General features: G+C 42.3%; 1 protein-coding gene across 5 annotated transcripts; it reads left to right on the top strand.

Annotated features, from left to right (window-relative positions):
• Positions 1-45: 45 nt before the first annotated feature.
• Positions 46-22,561, top strand: ddx39b (DEAD (Asp-Glu-Ala-Asp) box polypeptide 39B). Of its 5 annotated transcripts, XM_026156506.1 has the most exons (11): positions 119-1,232; positions 6,005-6,246; positions 9,252-9,379; positions 9,948-10,040; positions 10,113-10,296; positions 16,168-16,286; positions 16,843-16,974; positions 17,937-18,046; positions 20,571-20,715; positions 21,221-21,322; positions 21,505-22,561. In XM_026156506.1, the coding sequence occupies exons 1-11, from the start codon at positions 1,156-1,158 to the stop codon at positions 21,571-21,573; spliced, it is 1,401 nt and encodes a 466-aa protein (XP_026012291.1). In that variant the 5' UTR covers positions 119-1,155; the 3' UTR covers positions 21,574-22,561. The 5 variants fall into 5 exon arrangements, 4 of the variants coding, with proteins under 4 accessions (XP_026012292.1, XP_026012293.1, XP_026012291.1 ...); XM_026156507.1 differs by lacking the exon at positions 119-1,232 and adding an exon at positions 46-108 and having other exon boundaries at positions 21,221-21,569; XM_026156508.1 differs by lacking the exon at positions 119-1,232 and adding an exon at positions 50-108 and having other exon boundaries at positions 6,008-6,246; positions 21,221-21,569.
• Positions 22,562-22,582: the final 21 nt, after the last annotated feature.

Raw genomic sequence — 22,582 nt, 5'->3', positions numbered from 1 at the left:
GGGGTCCTACAGCGGTTGGTTGTCCGTCGCATTCTACACGTCATTGTGACGCGCTAACAATCGCGCTTTACTTTAAACAGACGTTGACTTATCTCTCTCGTAGTGAAGGTATGTCGATTATTAAAAGAACTGTAGGCAGTGCACGTTATCAGTACCTGCGGCAACATGACTGTCACCTCTCTGAAGTTTAATGTTGAGCCGTGAGATGTTCCAGTGAGATGTGATGAGTTGTTTGTTAGCCGCTGAGCTAATGACAGCTAGCTGTTTAGAATACTTGGGATTTGCTTTTACGGTTATTGCTAAAACGGCCACTCATGTGCGCTGTGTTTACGTGAGCTGCCATAATATCAGACGAGCTCGAGTAAATAACAGAGATCAGGGATGGTCCCAGTTTTATGGCGTCCGTAGTTTCATGTCGGTAATGATCTGCAGTGTGATGAAGAAATCTTAAAGACATCAGTATTGCTGGATTTGAACTTTCAAAAGTCAAACCATAACTGCGTGTGTGGTTATAGCTATTTAATATTCAGCGACAATAAAAATAAAAGTTCCGGAATATTCCTTCAAAATGAAACCAGGCAATTGATTTTTAGCACAGTGGACTGATTCATGTCTTCAAACTGAGGTGGTGGACATCACTGGAGTCCTTATAGAAATTCTAGCCTGCTGTAAAAGTTGGTGCCTCATGTTAGACACTCACCTCTATTCTGGCATTTATCCAATCCAACTTTATTTATATAGCACTTTAAAAACAACAAAGTTGACCAAAGTGCTTTCCAATAATAAAACAGAGATAGCAGTTAAAAACCATACATTAAGCATACAATGAAATCAATAAACAAAATAAATATATAATTGAAAAAGAAGATAAAAATAAATCAGTGTATATATTAAATATCAAAACATGAGTAGAATAAACAATATGAATAAGATTAACAAAGTAAAAAGATTAAGAATGACCAACAGCTGACTAAAAACTGACTACAAACTGACTCTGATAATACTCCTAGAAAGCCTTTGAAAAAAAGTGTGTTTTTTAAAAGTGATTTAAACATTTCAAGTGTTGAGGCCAGCCTAATATGGAGGGGCAGTTTGTTCCATAGTTTGGGGGCCACAACAGCGAAAGCTCGGTCCCCTCGGTGTCTCAGTCTCGACATGGGGACAGCAAGGAGTGACTGGTCAGATGATCTGAGAGACCTTTGTGGAGTGTATTGGTGTAAAAGGTCTGACAGGTAAGAAGGAGCCAGGCCATTTAAGACTTTAAAAGCAAGCAATAAAATTTTAAAATGAATTCTAAAATGGACAGGCAACCAGTGTAAGGAGGCAAGAACAGGGGTAATGTGCTCATGTTTGCTCATCTATGCAATATAAATAAATTTTGCAGGGTGGCACAGTTGTTAGCACTGTTGCCTCACAGCAAGAAGGTCCTGAGTTCAGTTCCACCATCAGGCCGAGGTCTTTCTGTGTGGAGTTTGCATGTTCTCCCCGTGTTTGCGTGAGTTTTCTCTGAGTACCCCGGCTTCCTCCCACAATCCAAAGACATGCAGTTAGTGGGGTTAGGTTAACTGGAAACTCTAAATTTCCCGTGAGTGTGATTGGTTATCTGTGTCTATGTGTTAGCCCTGTGACAGACTGGCGACCTGTCCAGGGTGTACCCTGCCTCTTGCCCTAAGACAGCTGGGATAGGCACCAGTGTGACAGTACCAGTATTCTGCTTTCACTCAAAACACTTTGTAACCTTTGTACACTTTGTTAGTACTGATTGAATTCTTTGTACCAACAATTCAACGAGATGCTGAAAACATTTCCTCAGAGACTGTGGCCCATGTGGACATCATAACATCACACAGTTCCTGCAGATTTGTCACCATCTCCCAAAGGTGCTCAATTGGATTGACATCTGGTGATTGTGGAGGCCGTTTAAGTACAGTGAACTCATTGTCATGTTCAAAAAACCAGTCTCAGATTATCTGAGCTTTGTGACATGGTGTGCTATCCCCCAAAGGGGTGGACATGGTCACCAACAGTACTCAGGCAGGCTGTGGCATTTAAGCAATGCTCATTTGATACTAAGGGCCACAAACCATGCCAAGAAATTATCCTCCAGGCCATTACTACAGCAACACCATGAGCTGCGGATACAACCCAGGATGGATCCATTCTGCTGTATCTTGTATTCCTCACTATCTGTCTGAGAGGCCTCAGTTTGTACGGCTGTGGGCCAACCTGTCTGATGTGGTGGTTAGTAATACAGGGTTACCACAGTCACCTGAATGACAGATTGGACTGAAGGCCCAACGGTGATGCTGTGTACAAGAAGGGGATGAGCTGACTCTACTTTCTAAGGAAGCTCAGATCCTTTAATGTGTGCAGCAAGATGCTGGAGATCTTCTAACATCCTGTGGTAGAGAGTGCATCTATTCTGCTGCTGTCTGCTGAAGGGGCAGCATCACTGCCAGCAAGATTTAAACACTAATCCAAAAGCCTGGAAGCATCTTTGGTCAGAATTTGGAGGTGTTTGAGTCAGTGAGGGTCAGAGGTCACACTCATCTCCATCAAGGATAACCCATCACATCGGCTGTGTCCCAATTCAGGGTCTGCACGCTTGAAGTACGCATTTCAAGTGCGGTTACGTCACCGCCACGCGACGACGGCTGTCCCAATTCGAAGTGTACTTCAAATGCATACTCCAAATGCGCCGTCGATTTCCCCAAATATCAAGCGTGGTCCGGTGCACACTTCGTGGTCCCATATATCCCACAATTCATAGCGCGGCAGTGGGTGTGGATAATTTTGCCGCAAAATACGGCAGAAGGGAGCGGCCGAAGAGGTTTTTTTTGTTTCCAAACTTTATTGAACTTATAAAGCGAACAGTCAGTCATTCCAGTTCAGTTTGTACAGTAGACATACAAGGCAAATAAGAGTAACAATATACAGTACAATGAAATAAGAAGGATAATTAAATAAAGGATAAAAAAGAAAAAAAGGGGGGAATGTGACAGACTTCATAACAACTTTGTACTTGAAAGTTGTGACAGCTCATTCGTTAAACATTTCTGAATGAACTTCAATCAATGATAAACCTTTTTTATTGGAAGTTTAAGAGAGTTTAAGTAATATTCAGTTTCAATCAAAAACAAATTAAATGATGGGGTTGAGTTTTGAAATTTACATTTATGTATGTGGACTTTCCCTAATAAGATGGAGCGGCCGAAGAGTGAACTGTCAAAAGTGCTGAATATGACGTCACTTATTTATGTGCGAATGTTTAATAATTAAAGTCAGTCATATATCCACAAACACAACAAGCTGAAAGTCAGTGATATGTGTGTGTGTGTGTATATATATATATATATATATATATATATATATATTAGGGGTGCAACGATATTCGTATCGATATTGAACCGTTCGATACAGTGCTTTCGGTTCGGTACGCATATGTGTCGAACAATACAACATTTGTAATTTATTTTATCAACTTTCCTTCTGACGATGCTGTCTGTGTTGAACGCTCAGTGAATCTGCGTTCGACTACTCCGCCTAGGCTGCACTGTCGAGCGCAGATCCACTGAGCGCTCAACACAGACAGCATAGTCAGAAGGAAGAGCACAGGGCAAGCTAGCGAGACAGAAGTTAAGCTCTCCTTTTAACATGGACCTCCCCCACTCTCATTCAGATCTGGCGTTTGGAATTATTTTGGTTTTCATGTGACGTATGACCCTGAAGGTAAGCGAGTCATGGACTAAAGTAAAACAGTATGTTGGATGTGCCATGCAATGCTCAATTACATTGGTGTGAACTAGTGTGTTAGCGCAGTTAGCTCATTAACGTGTTGGCCGTCTAGCCCCATGCACGGAGCGATCGGCGGTAGCTCGTTAACGGAGATTTGCCGTGTTGTGGCGTTAAGGTCATTTCAACGAGGTTAACCTGAAAGCACTAGTGGGAACGCAACGAATATGACTGCACATTTACACCGACATCATCCTAGTGCAAAGACAAAAACAACAAGCATGCTACTAACTTTAGCCGAGTCATTTAGACCGCTGTTAGCACATGATTTTCCTTATGGGGACCTGATATGTTTAATATGCTGCTGAGAATATAGCCCAGAAGAAGCGGATAGTATAGCTTTTATTTTGGAAAGAGACATTTCTCTGTAATAAACTCTCTTTTCCAAAGATGAGTGATTCCTCAATCAGATACAGGGCTCGCAATATCGCTAGCCCGACGTCCCGGAGCTAGCGATTTTTTCAGTCGGGCTACCAAAATCTATCTCTTCCCTGCCCGTCGGGCTATTGTAGGAAGGAAAAATATATGTCAATGCTTTTGCATTCTTTCAGAAATGTAGCTGGGTAATTATGTCATTGGCATCGGTGAGCCACTGTCAATATGTGACATATTGAAATCGCGTTTGAATTTGCGCTTGTTTTTTTGCTTTCACTTTGCAATCGCGCAAACTGTGTATAGAGAGCGACAGCACTGATCTGTGAGTGATGATAATTTGTGCACCAATTCCTCTGACATTGTCTTATTAATCGTTAGCTTACTATGCAAACATGACAAGTGAAATCTCCCGCAGCTTAAACATGTGAGAGGTTGATCGCGCAGAGAATCGCTGAGCTTATGTGAGTGAGTGTGTAAAAGCATTTTAGTTCTGCTGAGCCAAATAAGACAGGTCAGGGTGAAGAAGTGACAGCCAAAGAAAAGCTTACCACAAAACGGAGAAGTTATGACAAATCAGACTATAAGGCAAAAAGAAAGTGCAGCTTTATGGTTTCATGGACAAAATAATTTCTGTGGCTGCAATATGACGAGCTAAATAACCAGGGCTGCACATAAGTGGTCCGCAGGTGCGCATTCGCTGTCAAAATAAAAAACACGCACAAGGGTTAGGGTTAAATTTAAAAACTACTTTTGAGTTAAAATATATATTTATAATTTTAATAAATGACAAATTAAAAATGCTTGAACATTTTTTTTGTATCGAAAAAATATCGAACTGTGTGTGTATGTATATATATATATATATATATATATATATATATATATATATATATATATATATATATATATATACACACACATACATATATATATATATATATATATATATATATATATATATATATATATATACACACACATACATATATATATATATATATGTATGTGTGTGTATATATATATATATATATATATATATATATATATATATATATATATATATATATATATATACACACACATATATATATATATATATATATATATATATATATACACACACATACATATATATATATATATATGTATGTGTGTGTGTGTGTATATATATATATATATATATATATGTATGTGTATGTGTATATATATATATGTATGTATATGTATATATGTACACAGCTATCCGCTCTACTCCACAGTTTGGAGACAGCAGAGCTCCTCCCCTCTGCATTTGCAGAAGTCTTTGTATTTGGAAAGCCTTCACAAATGCGGCCTCCGAAGGATGCTCCCCCTGAATTTGGACACAGCTTCTTCTTCTTTGGGGTTTAACGGCAGCTGGCATCCTTGTGCATGCAGTGCTACCATCTTCTGTTTCAGTCCGTTATTACACTCTTAAATCCTACTACTTATTCCTGTGTCTTTTGGGATCTTGCAAAGCTTTAAATAACGCGTTAAATTAGTCGTCGATGATTTTGATAGTCGACGTAATCGTGGCAGCTGAAGTTGATTAGGATTTGACTTTGGGAGGTGGGATTGGGCTGCTGCACTCAGAGCATGAGCTTGAGATAGCTAGATTAAGGACATCTGCTCTGACTGACGTCTCCGAACCAGGAGTAAAACAAGCCCAACCTTCTGAAGTCTAAGCTGCTGGCTCTTATTTGCACACATGCTGACTCCAATAATTTTTGGCCATGTTGAACCTTCTAGCACTGCAAAAGTTTAAAAGCTCTTTGTTCCTGAAGTTTCATACACATTATTTGTTTTTCTTGTTTCGCAGCAGGGTCAGGATGACAGAAAACGACGTAGATAACGAGCTGTTGGACTATGAAGATGATGAGGTGGAGGCCGGAGGGGTTGGAGATGTTGGAGATGTTGGAGGTGCAAGTGACATGTCGATAAGGAAGGAAGGGGTGAAGGGCTCCTATGTGTCCATTCACTCCTCTGGATTCAGAGACTTTCTACTGAAACCTGAACTGCTGAGAGCCATAGTGGATTGTGGGTTTGAACATCCGTCTGAGGGTGAGTAACTGGTGCCAGGAGGAAAATTGGGAACTGGTACAACCGCTGCTGATTTTATTCACTTTTTTATCTTCTCTCTGTATTTGAAGCGTCTGATAAAGATTAGTTCCTCCTTTTACAGAGCTGTGGTGGGTTGGTGTGTTGGCAATGGTAATTTTAGTTACATAACACATTTCATTATGCTCAAACTCGATGTGCTGAACACAGAAGATAAAAGCATGAAAATCTGTGTAGGTTTATGTGGTGGGGCGTGGACTGCGGTGCTGTGCGGATGCACCTGCACGGCATCCACAGTCAAGCCCGCCATGTTAAAACATGGGGACTCAGGGGTTGGTGGGGTTGTGGTGGTTTGACAAATGTTGAATAAAAATGGCTCAAAACACAGATCTGCGGTACCGCCGTGCCTTAATTCCACCACACTGGTGCCGAAACCCAGGATGTGGCACGGCAGGGTGCATCCGCACGGCACCGCAGGCCACGCCCCACCACAGTTTACAATCTAAATCATTGTAAACCTACAGTGAAAACAGCTAAATAGAATAGCCATTCATTGTACAACAAATGTATAGGCGCTCCACACCAGCTGTGCTGGAATAAAATGTAAATAGAGAGCAGGAATAAATGGCAAACATAGCCATATGTACAGTCTAGAGGAATATGTACAAAACAAGACTAAGGCACACATTGGAGAACAAAGTGCTTGGAAATGGTGCAAAAAAACAACAACAAAAAACATATGAAGAGATCTCAGCACAGGGTAATGTGCTCAAATTTCCCAGTTCTTGTTAAAATGCAAGCAGCTGCATTTTGCACCATCTGTAGACCTCTGAAACTTTTCTTTGATAGCCCAGAAAGAAGAGCGTTACAATAATCAATACGTGAAGACACAAGTGCATGGAGCTTTCCCTAGCTCCTTACCCTAATCATGACAAATGAATGCCTAACTACATCCTAATTGTAACCCTGACACTAAAACCACATTTTGAGTCTCATTGTAGGTCAGTCAGAATAAAAAGGTTTTAAGCCTGTTTTTGAACGTAGGCATACATATACAGTGGCTTTCAAAAGTATTGGGCCCCCTTGAACTTTCCCACATTTTGTCACATTACAGCCACAAACATGAATCAATGTTATTGGACTTCCAGGTGAAAGACCAACACAAAGTGGTGCACACGTGAGAAGTGGAACGAAAATCAGACATGATTCCAAACATGTTTTACAAATAAATAACTGCAAAGTGGGGTGTGCGTAATTATTCAGCCCCTGAGTCAATACTTTGTAGAACCAGCTTTTGCTGCAGTTCCAGCTGCCAGTCTTTTGGGGTCTGTCTCTACCAGCTGTGCACATCTACAGACTGAATCTTTGCCCATTCTTCTTTGAAACAGCTCCAGCTCAGCCAGATTAGCTGGACAGCGTTTGTGAACAGCAGTTTTCAGATCTTGCCACAGATTCTCGATTGGATTTAGACACCAGACTGGTCAGGGATAAAGTTATTGAGAAATTTAAAGCAGGCTTAGGCTACAAAAAGATTTCCCAAGCCTTGAACATCCCACGGAGCACTGTTCAAGCCATCATTCAGAAATGGAAGGAGTACAGCACAACTGTAAACCTACCAAGACAAGGCCGTCCACCTAAACTCACAGGCCGAACAAGGAGAGCGCTGATCAGAAATGCAGCCAAGAGGCCCATGGTGACTCTGGACGAGCTGCAGAGATCTACAGCTCAGGTGGGGGAATCTGTCCACAGGACAACTATTAGTGGTGCACTGCACAAAGTTGGCCTTCATGGAAGAGTGGCAAGAAGAAAGCCACTGTTAACAGAAAACCATAAGAAGTCCCGTTTGCAGTTTGCCACAAGCCATGTGGGGGACACAGCAAACATGTGGAAGAAGCTGCTCTGCTCAGATGAGACCAAAATGCAAAACGCTGTGTGTGAAAACTAACTCTGCACATCACTCTGAACACACCATCCCCACTGTCAGATATGGTGGTGGCAGCATCATGCTCTGGGGGGGGGGGGGGGGGGGTGCTTCTCTTCAGCAGGGACAGGGAAGCTGGTCAGAGTTGGTGGGAAGATGGATGGAGCCAAATACAGGACAGTCTTAGAAGAAAACCTCTTGGAGTCTGCAAAAGACTTGAGACTGGGGCGGAGGTTCACCTTCCAGCAGGACAACGACCCTGAACATAAAGCCAGGGCAACAATGCCATGGTTTAAAACAAAACATATCCATGTGTTAGAATGGCCCAGTCAAAGTCCAGATCTAAATCCAATCAAGACTCTGTGGCAAGATCTGAAAACTGCTGTTCACAAACGCTGCCCATCTAATCTGACTGAGCTGGAGCTGTTTCAAAGAAGAATGAGCAAAGATTTCAGTCTGTAGATGTGCAAAGCTGGTAGAGACAGACCCTAAAAGACTGGCAGCTGGAACTGCAGCAAAAGCTGGTTCTACAAAGTATTTAGTATTTATTTATTTATTGTATCGACTCAGGGGCTGAATAATTACGCACACCCCACTTTGCAGTTATTTATTTGTAACAAATGTTTGGAATCATGTCTGACTTTCGTTCCACTTCTCATGTGTGCACCACTTTGTGTTGGTCTTTCACCTGGAAGTCCAATAACATTGATTCATGTTTGTGGCTGTAATGTGACAAAATGTGGGAAAGTTCAAGGGGGCCCAATACTTTCGCAAACCACTGTAACCTACCTCAGGTCAGCAGGCAGCTTGCTCCAAAGAACAGGACCACAGATGCTGAAAGCACCCGTAGACCTAAGTCTGGGAACAGTTCAGAGATGTGCATGTGATGACCTGAGAGTTCTGACTCTGAAAGACCCTGAGAAAGTATACTGGAGGGCAAACCACAGAGAGTTTTGTGAAATAATTAAAGGATTTTAAAGGTAACTTTGCATTGAACTGGGAGTGAAAGAAATGGCTTGAGTACTGGTTTCTGGTTGCTGCATCCTGAATGAGCTGAAATTCTCCTGCTCATGTGTTCTCCTTCCAGTTCAGCATGAATGCATCCCTCAGGCAATCCTGGGTATGGATGTGCTCTGTCAGGCCAAGTCTGGGATGGGGAAGACAGCAGTGTTTGTTCTTGCCACCCTGCAGCAGCTAGAGCCCATCACCGGTCAGGTGAGGTGTAGCAGCCAGGACAGAGCTAAAAGGTGTTTTATTATATTGTAACAACTGTCATTTAATTGCTTTTCTGCATTTATTTTCATTTTAGATTCTACTTACAGCTGATTTTTAGCTAATGAGCACATTTGTTCTGTACTTGTGGAGCCTTCATATCTAGATAAACAGGCTCAAAAACAAATCTGAAAGCAAACTCAGGATATTGCGTTGTGTCTTTTGTGTAAAATGCCGACTTTTACCTGGCAGTCACAGAGTCAGTTGACTCCATGATGTTGTGATTAGGGCTTTTCACAACTCTTGACTGACCAACTGCTAACATCCAGATGAGAGAAAAAATGTTTGAGTCACTCTTAATTATTACCATCCACTTGGCAGAACTCTTGGTAAAGAGTTGTGGGCTGTTTGAGTTTGAACGAAAGACTTGCAGTAGTGTGCAGGGAAAAAAGAACAGTGTACATTCAGATTTACAGATGCATCGTGTTTTCAAGGACCATAGTGCAGTAAATACATCCCGTAGTGAATTAAGTTGATACTATATCTTAATCTTTGCCATTTTTATGTGCAGGTCTCTGTCCTGGTGATGTGCCATACCAGAGAGCTGGCGTTTCAGATCAGCAAGGAATATGAGAGATTTTCAAAGTACATGCCCACTGTTAAGGTAAAGCAGCTTGAACTCATACATCAGTTTCTCCCAGCTCAAACAGTATGATGTATGCTTGTTTTCCTGCAGGTGGCAGTGTTCTTTGGAGGGCTGTCTATAAAGAAGGATGAAGAGGAGCTGAAGAAAAACTCTCCTCATATTGTGGTGGGAACACCAGGCAGAATCCTGGCACTGACGCGCAGCAAGACGCTCAATTTGCATCACATCAAACATTTCATCCTGGATGAGTGTGACAAGATGCTCGAGCAGCTTGGTAAGTGGCACAACCCACTTTTTAAAGCAAAATCAGATCCAAATATGTGCCAGTGTTTAAAACCAAGAAACAAAGAAGAGGATAAGATAACATTCAAACCAACCTCTGTCTCATTAGCTTTGTGGTCTCACTGTGGTAGCTTTGTGGTTTTTATGTATGGAGTCCAGTTTCCTTTCATATTGTGTGAAGGTTTCCTGCCTCCCTTGGGGAGCTTGCAGCAGTAAATATGAGTCTGTGGTTTTCCTGTAATGTGTGATTTTTATAAGGATCATGAGGTATCCATCTTTTCTTTTCCCAGGATAATAAAGTGTTTGACAGCTGACAACTCGAGGCCAAGGTGCTGGTGGTAGAAGTTATTGTACTGCGGGTGTGATTGGTGTGAGAATAAACAGTAACGTATACATGACATATATCAGGGGTGCTCACACTTTTTCCGCATGTGAGCTACTTATAAAATGACCAAGTCAAAATGATCTACCCACTACAAAAATCCAAAACATATACTTATTTATAAATATATTGAGGATTCTTTATATCTACAATGTATATACATGCATAACTGCAATATCCAATATTTCACAACACAATTAACTATGTAAATTTTTTGTCGTTACCTGAGTTTACTCTGATGACTTGCACTGAATTGAATCAGCCAGGGATGCATAGTCCGGACAGTAGCTGCTGACGGCCAGGTTTAAGAGAAAAAACCGAGAGCTAAAAATTGGAGTTAACTCGCTGACTAGCTTGTCAGTTTTACTACACTTCGCGCCGCTGTTTGCGCATGCGCAGCGACCTAAGCGTCAGAAAAAATCTGATGTCATCTGACTGGCTTCCCTGTATCAATCAAGTGACGGGATGGATGATAGGCTGGCATCTATTTTTTTTAATGCCATGCGATCTACCAATACTACCTTTGCGATCGACTGGTCGATCGCGATCGACGTATTGAGCACCCCTGACATATATCTAGCTAAATCTAAATGTACACAGTGGATTTCTCTGCTGTGCTTGTGTGACAACAAACAGAATAAAGCGTAAGAAACAAATTTCTCAGTTAAAGATAAATTTGGAGGATTGTGAAAGATCATGGCACCAGCGTCTTCCCACCTTTGTAGAGGCAGAGGGGGCAGCTAAACAAATGCAGCATGACTTTGTTGCTTTTATTTTGATGACAACTGCTACTTTTATTGTCGTAACCCTGCGAGGCGGGCGGCCTGGACACGCAAATTTGTGAAGTGATAACTCAAGGACATAGCGACATAGGGGTGTGAAATTGATACCACTAGGGTATCTAATAAAACACTGAGGGCTATCAGTCTTTCCCTAATAAAATTTAATGAGGCATCTGTGATTTGGAGCACAAACTGGGCGTCATCAGGACGCTACAACACAGAGCGAACACCATCCCCACAGACACAGCAGCCAGGGAGGCAGAAGAACATCAAGAAGGCCCTGAGTAAGTGTGGTTATCCCAGCTGGACTTTTGGCTCCTAAAGAAAGCTCCAGCTGATCCAGGAGAGAAGGACAACCGCTGCCCAAGAGAAAACCTGTAGTGATCCCGTACGTGTCAGGAGTATCGGAGCAGCTGAGACGCATTTTTTCTAAACACCGGGTCTCTGTGGCTTTTAAACCTCAAAACACGCTGCGCCAAAAATTGGTCCACCCCAAGGATCGTGTCCCCCGACACAAACAGAGTAACATAGTGTACGCTGTTAAGTGCAGGAGGTTTGCCAGGATTTATACATCGGGGAAACCAAACAACCTCTGGCTACAACACAGCAGAGCCACCTCGTCAAGCCAGGACTCTGCAGTCTATGCACACCTACAGGCCAGTGGACACTGTTTCAATGATGAGGATGTAACATCCTGGACAGGGAGGAACGCTGGTTTGAGGGCGGAGTCAAGGAGGCCATTTACGTGAAAAGGGAAAGACCATCTCTGAATGGAGGAGGGGCCTAAGGGTGCATCTGTCACCATCTTACAATGCTGTGATTGCAGCCATTCCCCAACTCTCTGTGAATGGTACTCATGGCCATTGATCAGTGGTCTTTGATTAATGGTCATTACCTCCCAGCCCATTGTTCACCCACCAATAGTTTCCCTCATTGTGTAAATGTACTGTTTATAAGGTTGGAAACCTGCAGTCAGCTGAGACCGAAGAAGTCACTTGGACGAGTAACGAAACGTTTCTCCCACAAAATGTCCAGGTGAACGGAATCAACCTTTGGGATTTACTTACCTGGATGATTGAGCATGCATCAAAACTCTGACGATAATAATCCACGCCTTTTTTCTCACCATGGCACGTGTGGTGAGGGACATGATCAATAGTGGGTCAACAACCTTCTTAACCTCCTAGGACCTGACGTCCACATATGTGGACATCACATTTTGGGTTGTCTAGACCAAAATACAAAATTTTGTTTTACAAGGGCCCGATATCCACTTACGAGGACATTATACTGCCACTGTTCTATCCAAATGTAAAGCAAATGTCCTCATATGTGGATCTAATTTATCTCAGAAACAAAAATCAGGTATAAAAAAAAAAAATCTGGGAATTCTTTGTTTTTACATCCATCGGGTGGGCCCAAATAGCAAAGAAAAATTAAAAATGCATGCCATGAAAGAGTTCGGGCCTTAAGAGGTTAAGGGACAACTTCCACTAAGGATTAATACCTGGGAATCTCCACCATTTTGTTTTATAACTGAAGAAGCTTCTCGGATGAGACGTGAAACGTCTTCAAGAAACTTAAAGAAATCCAGTTGCTTTCAGTTCAGTTTTATATATACAGTATGAGATGACAACAACAGTCGCCTCAAGGTGCTTTATATTGTAAGGTAGACCCTACAATAATAAATACAGAGAAAAACCCAACAATCATATGACCCCCTGTGAGCAGCACTTTGGCGACAGTGGGAAGGAAAAACTCCCTTTTAACAGGAAGAAACCTCCGACAGCTGTGATTGGTTGGGGTGAGAGAACGAAGACAGGATAAAGACATGCTGTGGAAGAGAGACAGAGGTTAATAACAAGGATGATTCAGTGCAGAGAGGTCTGTTAACACATAGTGAGTGAAGAAGAAACACCCAGTGCATCATGGGAATCCCCCAGCAGCCTACACCTATTGCAGCATAACTAAGGGAGGATTCAGGGTCACCTGATCCAGCCCTAACTAGAGCAGGGCGATATGGCCGAAAATATTTATCACGATATATATTTGAAAATTTGTGATAACGATATAACTGATGATATAGTTACTGCGAGACAAAATACAACTCCACAACTTTACTAGTGCAAAAAAACCATCCATTTATTTTCACTTAAACAAGCAGCTGTTTTTTATGTGCATTAAAGCTATATACAAATTTAACAGTGCAAATGCAAATTTGCTGACATATGGGCTGACATATCCTGAGCATAACCATGTATAATATCCACTGAAGTTAAAAAGAGGTGCTTTGCTACATTAAACTGCAGTGTGCCAAATAAAAAAAGTCTAATGTGTATTTTTCAGACCATAAGGTGCACGGGATTATAAGACACATTAAGCAAAACAAAGCAGTCAGAGAAATCAAACTTTATTAAACTCATTCTTCTTGCTTCCTCCACTTCTGTACCATTGATTCATTAATGTTGAATTCTCTGGCAGCTGCTCTATTCCCATGTTGTTGCAGTATATTAATGACTAACCTCGTATTGTGGATGGATTATCTCAGTTGTTCTCCTGACTGAAGTTTGGTCCGTTTACAGCATCCTGCCATGCGATTGCATTTGTCTCTAACTATCAGGAACCTTCGCGTTAACTTTTATCGAGTGCAAAAGTGTTAGCGTTCATCCTCCAGCTTCACTGTGTTTGTTATGCTAACATAGCTGTGTTGCTAGCGATCACGTAGCACATCATTATATACCAGCTAGCCCAACTTCAGTAACCCTACAAACGTCACTGCTGTTTAGTTTCCTGTCTTAATATATGTTGGAAGTGATAGCAGAGCTGTACGTTTGAATGTTTCAGAAATCTCTCAGTCAGAACATGCTATATCATGCTTAGGTAACTAGCGAGCTAACTTCCTGCTAACTTCTAACTGTCATAAATTCTGTTTTCATGGATGCCTGGAAGTTAAACTTCATAGTTACACCTGGTAAAGCAGCAACGCTGATCGTTTTATTAAAGATGAAAGAATTTAGACAGTTTTTAACTCTCAGTGATGCAGCAGTGTTCGTTTGACTTTGGGACCTGACGCGGACAAAGTTTAGGACCCAGATTACTCCCAGATTTACGAGCATCTTAGTCCGACAAATACGGCAATAACGACGACCCGCTTGCATGTTCTACAAAAAAATGTGCTTTGTTGTGTATCTGAGGGACAAACACCAAACCAGTTCCACATCACTGAAGTTGCAGCATTTTTACAAACCAATTCTGGTTCATCCGTTTCACTCAACAATCGGCCATGTGCGTATGAAAACAAAGGAACTGCGCATGCGCGTTTTACCCATATTCTATCGCGATATTTCCTTTTCTTATCGTTGCCTAACATTGTACCGGTAATACCATGAACGGTATAATATGGCTCAGCCATAGCCCTAACTATATGCTTTAGCAAAAAGGAAAGTTTGAAGCCTAATCTTAAAAGTAGAGATAGTGTCTGTCTCCTGAATCCAAACTGGAAGCTGGTTCCACAGAAGAGGGGCCTGAAAACTGAAGGCTCTGCCTCCCATTCTACTTTTAAATACTCTAGGAACAACAAGTAGGCCTGCAGAGCGAGAGCGAAGTGCTCTAATAGGGTGATATGGTACTACAAGGTCATTAAGATAAGATGGGGCCTGATTATTTAAGACCTTGTATGTGAGGAGCAGGATTTTGAATTCTGGATTTAACAGGAAGCCAAAACAGGAGAAATCTGCTCTCTCTTTCTAGTCCCTGTCAGGACTCTTGCTGCAGCATTTTGGATCAGCTGAAGGCTTTTCAGGGAGTTTTTAGGACTTCCTGATAATAATGAATTACAGTCGTCCAGCCTGGAAGTAATAAATGCATGAACTAGTTTTTCAGCGTCACTCTGAGACAGGATATTTCTAACTTTAGAGATGTTGCACACATGGAAGAAAGCAGTCTTACATATGTGTTTAATAGCTCCTTAGATTACTATGACCTGGATGACCGAGAACCTACGTAGACTTAGCAGCTCTTAGGGTTTATTTTTCTCAGTGTAACAACAGTTTTAGATGTTGGGTGATATGATTGTTCAATACTGTACAAAAACTTTAGGAATTAATTGTTTCAAATGTGATGTCATAGATTTCTTGGTGTTTTTGACAATTCATTTGGTACGAAGTGAAGCAAAAATGTTTTCTTTTGAAGGGCCTTTTACATCGGCCGTGCGCTGCACTCACTGCTTGTCATTTCAAAACGTGTTTCTCTGAGGAGTTTGTGTCCTATTATGTTCAAATGTTGATAAAAACATGTATCGCTGGTTCATAAAGAAGAAAACTTTGTAACTATCCCAGCTGGTGAAGAGTGTGTTGTTTCCACAACACTGCTTCTCTCTGAGGTCTGCAGAACCTGCAGCAAACAGTTCACCAAACTCTGATACGTACAGAATGTTCTCCTTCATCATGTGGTTGAACTCAGCGCAGCAGTACTCTTCGTTTCTGTTCCTCGCACAACAATACGTCACAAGTGTGCATGTGCTGTGCTTTGCTCGGTGCAGCGGGAAATCATTATTGTGTGGCACAAACAATAGACACAAATGGGTTCCAGAGTGCAGCGCGTGCATATGTGAAAGGGCCTTCAGTCATCATTATTGAATCTTTAGTCACTGCATCTAGATGAGTTTGTAATACGCTGTAAATAATGCTCTCTTCCTTAGACATGCGCAGAGATGTCCAAGAGATTTTCCGTATGACTCCCCACGAGAAGCAGGTCATGATGTTCAGCGCCACCCTGAGTAAAGAGATCCGTCCAGTCTGCAGAAAGTTCATGCAAGATGTAAATACGCCTCTTCACTTTCATCTGCCATGCCTCTTCCCGCTCCCTCCACACCTCCACTACTCCTTCGCCTGCTGGAACAGTGGGTAACAAAGTCCAAGTCGATGTTCAGCCTCCATGAGTCCAAGTCACAAGAAAGAAGTGTGTGTGTTTACTTATCTTTCTGGGGACCAAAAAGTGGAGTTTTACTATACTTGTGGGGACTAACAGCTCTTATAGGGACAAAGTTCCCGTCCCCACAAATTTGAAGGGATTTTCGAGGCTCAAAATCTTGTTTTAGTGTGAGGGTCACAGTTAGGTCATGGTTAGGTGTAGGCTGAGGGTCAGGCATTCATCTTTGATGGTTAGGGTAAGGGGCTAGGGAAAGCATTATGTCAATAAGATGTCCCCACAGAGATATGAAAACACAACTGTGTGTGTGTGTTACCTATACCAAAGCCTTCCCTCCGTCTCCTCGCTGCTTCCTTTTCACTTCCACTGTATTATGATTGGTGTTCTCTTTGTGTGCTCTTCCCTGAATCTTGCCAACCTCCCTTTCAAACTCCTGCCGGTCCAGCCGATGGAAATCTTTGTAGATGACGAAACCAAGCTAACTCTGCATGGGCTGCAGCAGTACTACGTCAAGCTGAAGGATAATGAGAAAAACAGAAAGCTCTTCGATCTCCTGGATGCACTAGAGTTCAATCAGGTACCCACACCATACTTTCCCCACAGTGTAACCCCCCTGTGGACATTTTTGTTTTGTCTGTTTGCTTTTCTGTTGATGGGAATTAGATTGCTGCGTTTTATGTTCATGTCTTACAAGCATGTTACTGTGGGACACACTTGCAGATCCTGCTAGAGAAGCATTAGTTATTTCAAAGATCAAAATAAATGTTATTTATGCTACTTGTGTGCAACCCCTCAGCTCATCAACTTCCTGAAACCAGGCTCTATTCTTCTTCTGATTGGCTACACCTCTCAGAAAGAAGGGTTAGGGTTAGGCTGTGTGCCAGAGGACATCTCCTCACATTTAGTTAAAGAAATACTTAATAAGATATGTACAGTATGTGTGTGTACAGACAGAAAAGTATAATGGTCCTCTTAAAGGCCTTACTATGCTTCAGTGTGAGGGAGTGAGGGAAACAATATACTTTGCTCATGTGAGTATGTGAGGGTCCACCAGAGTGAGGGGTGCGCCCACCCAGTATTTGTTAGATATCAGCCCAGTACAGACTTTAATACCTGAATCATGTATATTTGACAACAGGGCCAGCAGTTCACTGGAGTTCTGTCGTTACCATGTCAGCAGCAGAGTTAACAGAACGTGGAGGAAACCAACAGGACAGCAGTGTCATAACTGCTAATCCAACAGGTTCTGCTTGTGCAGTTTGCGAGCTTGTCACTGAACAAAGAAACAAGTCGAGCGCTAGTGAGTGTCAAAAAGCATGGCTGACGGTGCTGTCCTGTTTCTCTCTGTCTCTTTTGTCCTGGTGTTGTTCTACATGAAAACTTTTTGATTCTACTTAGAGTAAAGTAATAAATAGCTGTTAATGATCGATTGTCTCCAAGTGCAGACGAGGGGCGCACACAGTGAAACAGACACACACAGGAAGCCGACAGGACTTAATGTCCACTGTAGCTGAGTGATTGTGTCGCTGTGCTGCTCAGGTGGTGATCTTTGTGAAGTCCGTCCAGCGTTGTGTAGCTCTGGCTCAGCTGCTTGTGGAGCAGAACTTTCCAGCGATTGCCATCCATCGAGGGATGCCTCAGGTGGAACGGTAACTGAGAGCGGTGACGCCATAAATGTTTGTTACTATTTTATTACTCCAGACAACACTGAACTGCCATGTTGTGTTCACTCTACTTGTTCTTTTGGCAGAGGATAGCAAGCTCAGTGTGAACCTTTAGGAAATGGCTCAAATGTAATCAGCTGACAGTGAGCTTAGCTCCATGCAGCTGCAGTCTCTTTCTTGTGGCCAATTTGATTCAGTTTTATTTATATAGCACCAAATCACAACAACAGTTGGTACTTTATTTTGTAAAGTAAGGACCCCACATCTTTATGCTTTCTACTATATAATAATATTATGAAGAAGGAAGCAGGAGGCTTTTATTTTTTTCACTCTCAGACGCTTTTATTTTGTTAAATTAATGCGTTGTGATGATTATACCATCGCAAACATAACTTTTACTGGTAAGTGAGGTCATTCTTTATATTAGGTAAAGCATTAGTTCTTATGGTGTTGTGTGCTCTAAGATGCAGTGCTGTGCAAAAGTCTTGAGCCAACCATTGTTAAGACAATGGTGCTGTCATATATTGAAACATGCAAACATACCGTAAAAGGAAATATAGTACATTAAAACACAGTCTGTACAGGTCTGACAAGATTAAAAGCCAGAATCCGGTATTCTTCAACACAGTCTGATCTCTCTGAGACAGCTTCCTTTATGAGTACTCAGGAGCAGTTCTCCAGGCTTCCCAAAGGACATTCAAAGGTTTGGGGAGGCCATGACTGACTGTCCCGTGTGTGTTTTTTATATCCAGGTATGTTTTAGTGCATTGGCAGTGTGCAAGAAAGCACTTACATAGAAACAGCATCGAAGAAAATGCTTGTGTGAATGAGGCAAGTTGTGTAAAGCGCTCAGACTAGAAAGGCGCTCTATAAGAACCAGTCCATTTACCATTTACTATCATGATTTAGCTCCATTATAAAATAACTCAATTGTAAATATCCAGAATATTACAGAGATTAAATATATATAACTGACATTTTACTGTAAAACTTAATTTTGTTATTTTCACTGTAGAGGATGTGCATTAGATGGAGAGTGATATCCACAGACAGGAATGACTTCCTGTGTCCTTTAGTGGTGCATTATGGGTAATCTTAGTCTCTCAGTGACTGACCAGCTCATCATGAGTGGGTGGGAGGTCCAGCATTGTCCTGACCTTGGACAATATCCGCCTCTCAGACACCACCTTATTAAAGTCTAGCTCCATCCCCACAACATCACCCACCCTACCTTGTTTTACCGATGGCTGTAGACACTCACTGTTGGACCTCCTGATCCTTTCCATACATATTGATGACCACAAATATTAGCATAGTGTGCATTGGGTCCTTCACAAAAATTTGAGGAAACTGTACGAGTGACAGGATGTCTGTTGGCATCTGAAACCCTCAACCTGCTGTCCCAGCAAGCAACAGCACAGAGGATAGCACTGTCCACAACAGACTCATAGAAACACCTGTGTGTTGTCCGACAGATGTTGAAGACCTCAGAGACGACTCTGGCCCTTCCTGTAGAGTGCAGTGGTGTTTTTAACCCACTACAATTTATTATCAGGTGTACTCTGAGGTATTTATAGTCCTGCACATCGACCCCCTGGATTGAAACAGGGGTCACAGGTTTCCCGGTCCTCCTAAATCGGTTGGTCTTTGCTACGCTGAGTTGCAGATGATTCTGCTCGACCACAGCCCAACACTCATCACCCTCACTGATGCATCCAACCACTGCAGGATCATCTAAAAGTAAAAGGTCTGTGGTGTAGATGGTGAAGAGGAAAGGGGAGAGGACAGTCCCTTGTGGTGCCCGTGTTGCCGATCACCTTGTCAGACACACAATGTTGAAGACGCACGTTGTGGTCCTCCTGTCAGATAATCAACAAGTCCACAAAGCAAGCTCCATATAAATAAGCAGCTTTGATGTGGAAGAACTTGACTGGCCTGCACAGAGTTCTTAGCTCTGCCTGACAGAACACATGACTGTACACTCAGCTGCTCCTCTGTCTCTGCGCCTTCCACTCTCTACACCCATGGACTTAGCGTGCTACTTAAATAGGGAAAGACAAGGTGGAACAATGAGGAACAGCTGTGGCCTTCAGCCTCCTCCAAGCACTGCTCCACCCCTCCCCTGCAGCTGAGCCAGAAACCACACCCTGTCACAAACACCTGTGGGATAAATTAAAGTGGAGACTACGAGCCAGTCCTTCTCATCCAGCATCAGTGTCTGACTGATGTCGGTGACCAAAAATCCCATAAATACACTCAAAAAAAGCTGATGTCCAAGAAAAACTTTGAAAGTCTTTCAGGAAGCTGGAGAGCTGTTACTCAAGACCACTTCAAAAATTCCAAGAAGGTCTGTGTCATTGGGAGAAAAAAATGTAAAGACATGAGTGGGGACATTTGCACAGTACTGTGAGGATGTTGATCAACTCAGCAGCCCAATACACACATAATGAAACTTTCAATGTGAGGATATGTGACACACAGACTAAGCTTCACTTATTGTCCTCTGTAGTTTGTCTCGCTACCAGCAGTTCAAGGACTTCCAGAGGCGAATCCTGGTGGCCACCAACCTGTTTGGACGAGGGATGGACATTGAGAGAGTCAATATTGCCTTCAATTATGACATGCCAGAAGACTCTGACACTTACCTTCACAGGGTGAGACTATCCATGTGTTGTTCACCTGACAGGCTAAAAGAGTAATAGAAATATATGTGAAAGCTGCACAAGGTCATATTTGTGACTTATTGGATGATGTACAAATACATATTTAAGGAGATGCTGAGAAATCTGAGCTCTTTATTAGATAGACACAGGTGTGAGGCATTTATTAATGTTATAATCAGCTGAGCAGGTAGTAGCTTATCCCAAGAGTGGCAAGGAGGGTCTCTGTCCTGCACCCAGGCTGGAAGGAAGTCTTCTGTTGAAAGAGGACTTCATAGGACAAACACGGGTACGGAAGAGAAAAGGCAGATCAAATACTCTGGGACAGCATTTATTCACTAACATTAACCTATGCCAGAAGAACACGGAGAGGGCTTCTATCAAAGCCATACTATATTGTCTTATACTTATCCTGTACTGTGATTAGTTTGCCCTACTGTGCTGTAGTCTGTGATCCTGACTGAGTAATGTGGTCAGCTGCACTGGTGTCTTGGTGTAGGTTGCTCGAGCAGGCAGGTTTGGAACGAAAGGCCTGGCCATCACATTTGTGTCTGATGAAGGTGACGCCCGCACGCTCAACGATGTCCAGGACCGCTTCGAGGTGAACATCGGCGAGCTGCCGGAAGAGATAGACATCTCCTCGTACACCAAGTCTTCTTTTGTTTCTTGAATTATTGTAAGGTTCATCCAAACTAACAGCACTGTGTGCGTGTGTGTGCGTGTGTGTGCGCGCGTGTGTGCGTGCGTGCGTGTGTGTGCGTGTGTGTGCGTGCGCTCCTGCAGTTGAACCAGCACGATAAACGAGCCGGACGCTCCAGTTGGACTTCGATTCACTTTGCAGTTTTACTCTGATGGAAGATGCAGACTGTGTTTGTATGAAACCTGGCATGTCCAACAGCAGATATTTACCCAAGCCTGTGCTTATTGAAAGGAAGAACGCAGGGGCACAGCTCCCTCTGCAGGAATGATTCAGAATAGACTTTGTATGATATTATTTAAGTTTCTAATGTCGGTATTTGTTAATATATAATTCAAGTTATCTGGTTTTCTAGGTGTGAGTGGAAGTACCAGAGGTAGTTTAGTACTGACAGTAGAAAGGCACTGTTTACTGCTGTGGATTAATAAAGTTTGCCTGGTAAGGTCTCCTTTATTCTTTCTTTTCCTTTTTTAAATCCACATCCACACTCGTGCTGTTGGGATACATGCACAATGTGTTTGTTATCGTCTGACACTCAGACTTGTCAGGATGGCAGCACAGTTTTCTTTAAAACCTCTACATACCATTAACGGTGCTTTCACCAATATTCACGGCATAGGTGTAAATGGAGCCTGATAATATCATGCATGTGGGATTTTTAACTGCTGACAGGAAGTTTGATTCCTTCTCTAGAGCACACACCCATCCATCCTTTCCAAAAGGAATCTCTTATGTTTAATATCATTTGGAGTTAAAATGAGATTAGATTCGTGAGTCTTTGTGATTTTACTTTCAACATGTTAGTATGATCTGTTGTATATTTGTTTTTAAATCCAAGCCTTGTTGAAGACAACATCTTGGACCATGTATACTTGTGAACAGCACCTTTTAAATTTGAGTATCTGACAGTCCTGCATGCAAAGGTTTTTTCACAGCGCGTCGGCCACCTTAACTCCATGAATCAACTGAATAACTGAGGAAGCTGAACGAAGACGTCTCATCACAGCTCGTTTGGCACAACACACAATAATGTCTGTATTTTTTTCATTCTTTAGACGTGGTCTGGTCACATAGGGTGTAGTGCCCTGTGTGCTTTTTAGTGTGATCTTCAGTCAGTGCAGCTATTACGCTCCAACTAAGGAGTGATCACTGTGGACACCCATG

The sequence above is a fragment of the Astatotilapia calliptera genome, chromosome 22 (assembly GCF_900246225.1).
Source record: "Astatotilapia calliptera chromosome 22, fAstCal1.2, whole genome shotgun sequence".
Classification (NCBI taxonomy): domain Eukaryota; kingdom Metazoa; phylum Chordata; class Actinopteri; order Cichliformes; family Cichlidae; genus Astatotilapia; species Astatotilapia calliptera.
The sequence above is the reverse complement of the archived record's forward strand: the minus strand, read 5'-3'. Positions and strand labels throughout refer to the sequence as shown.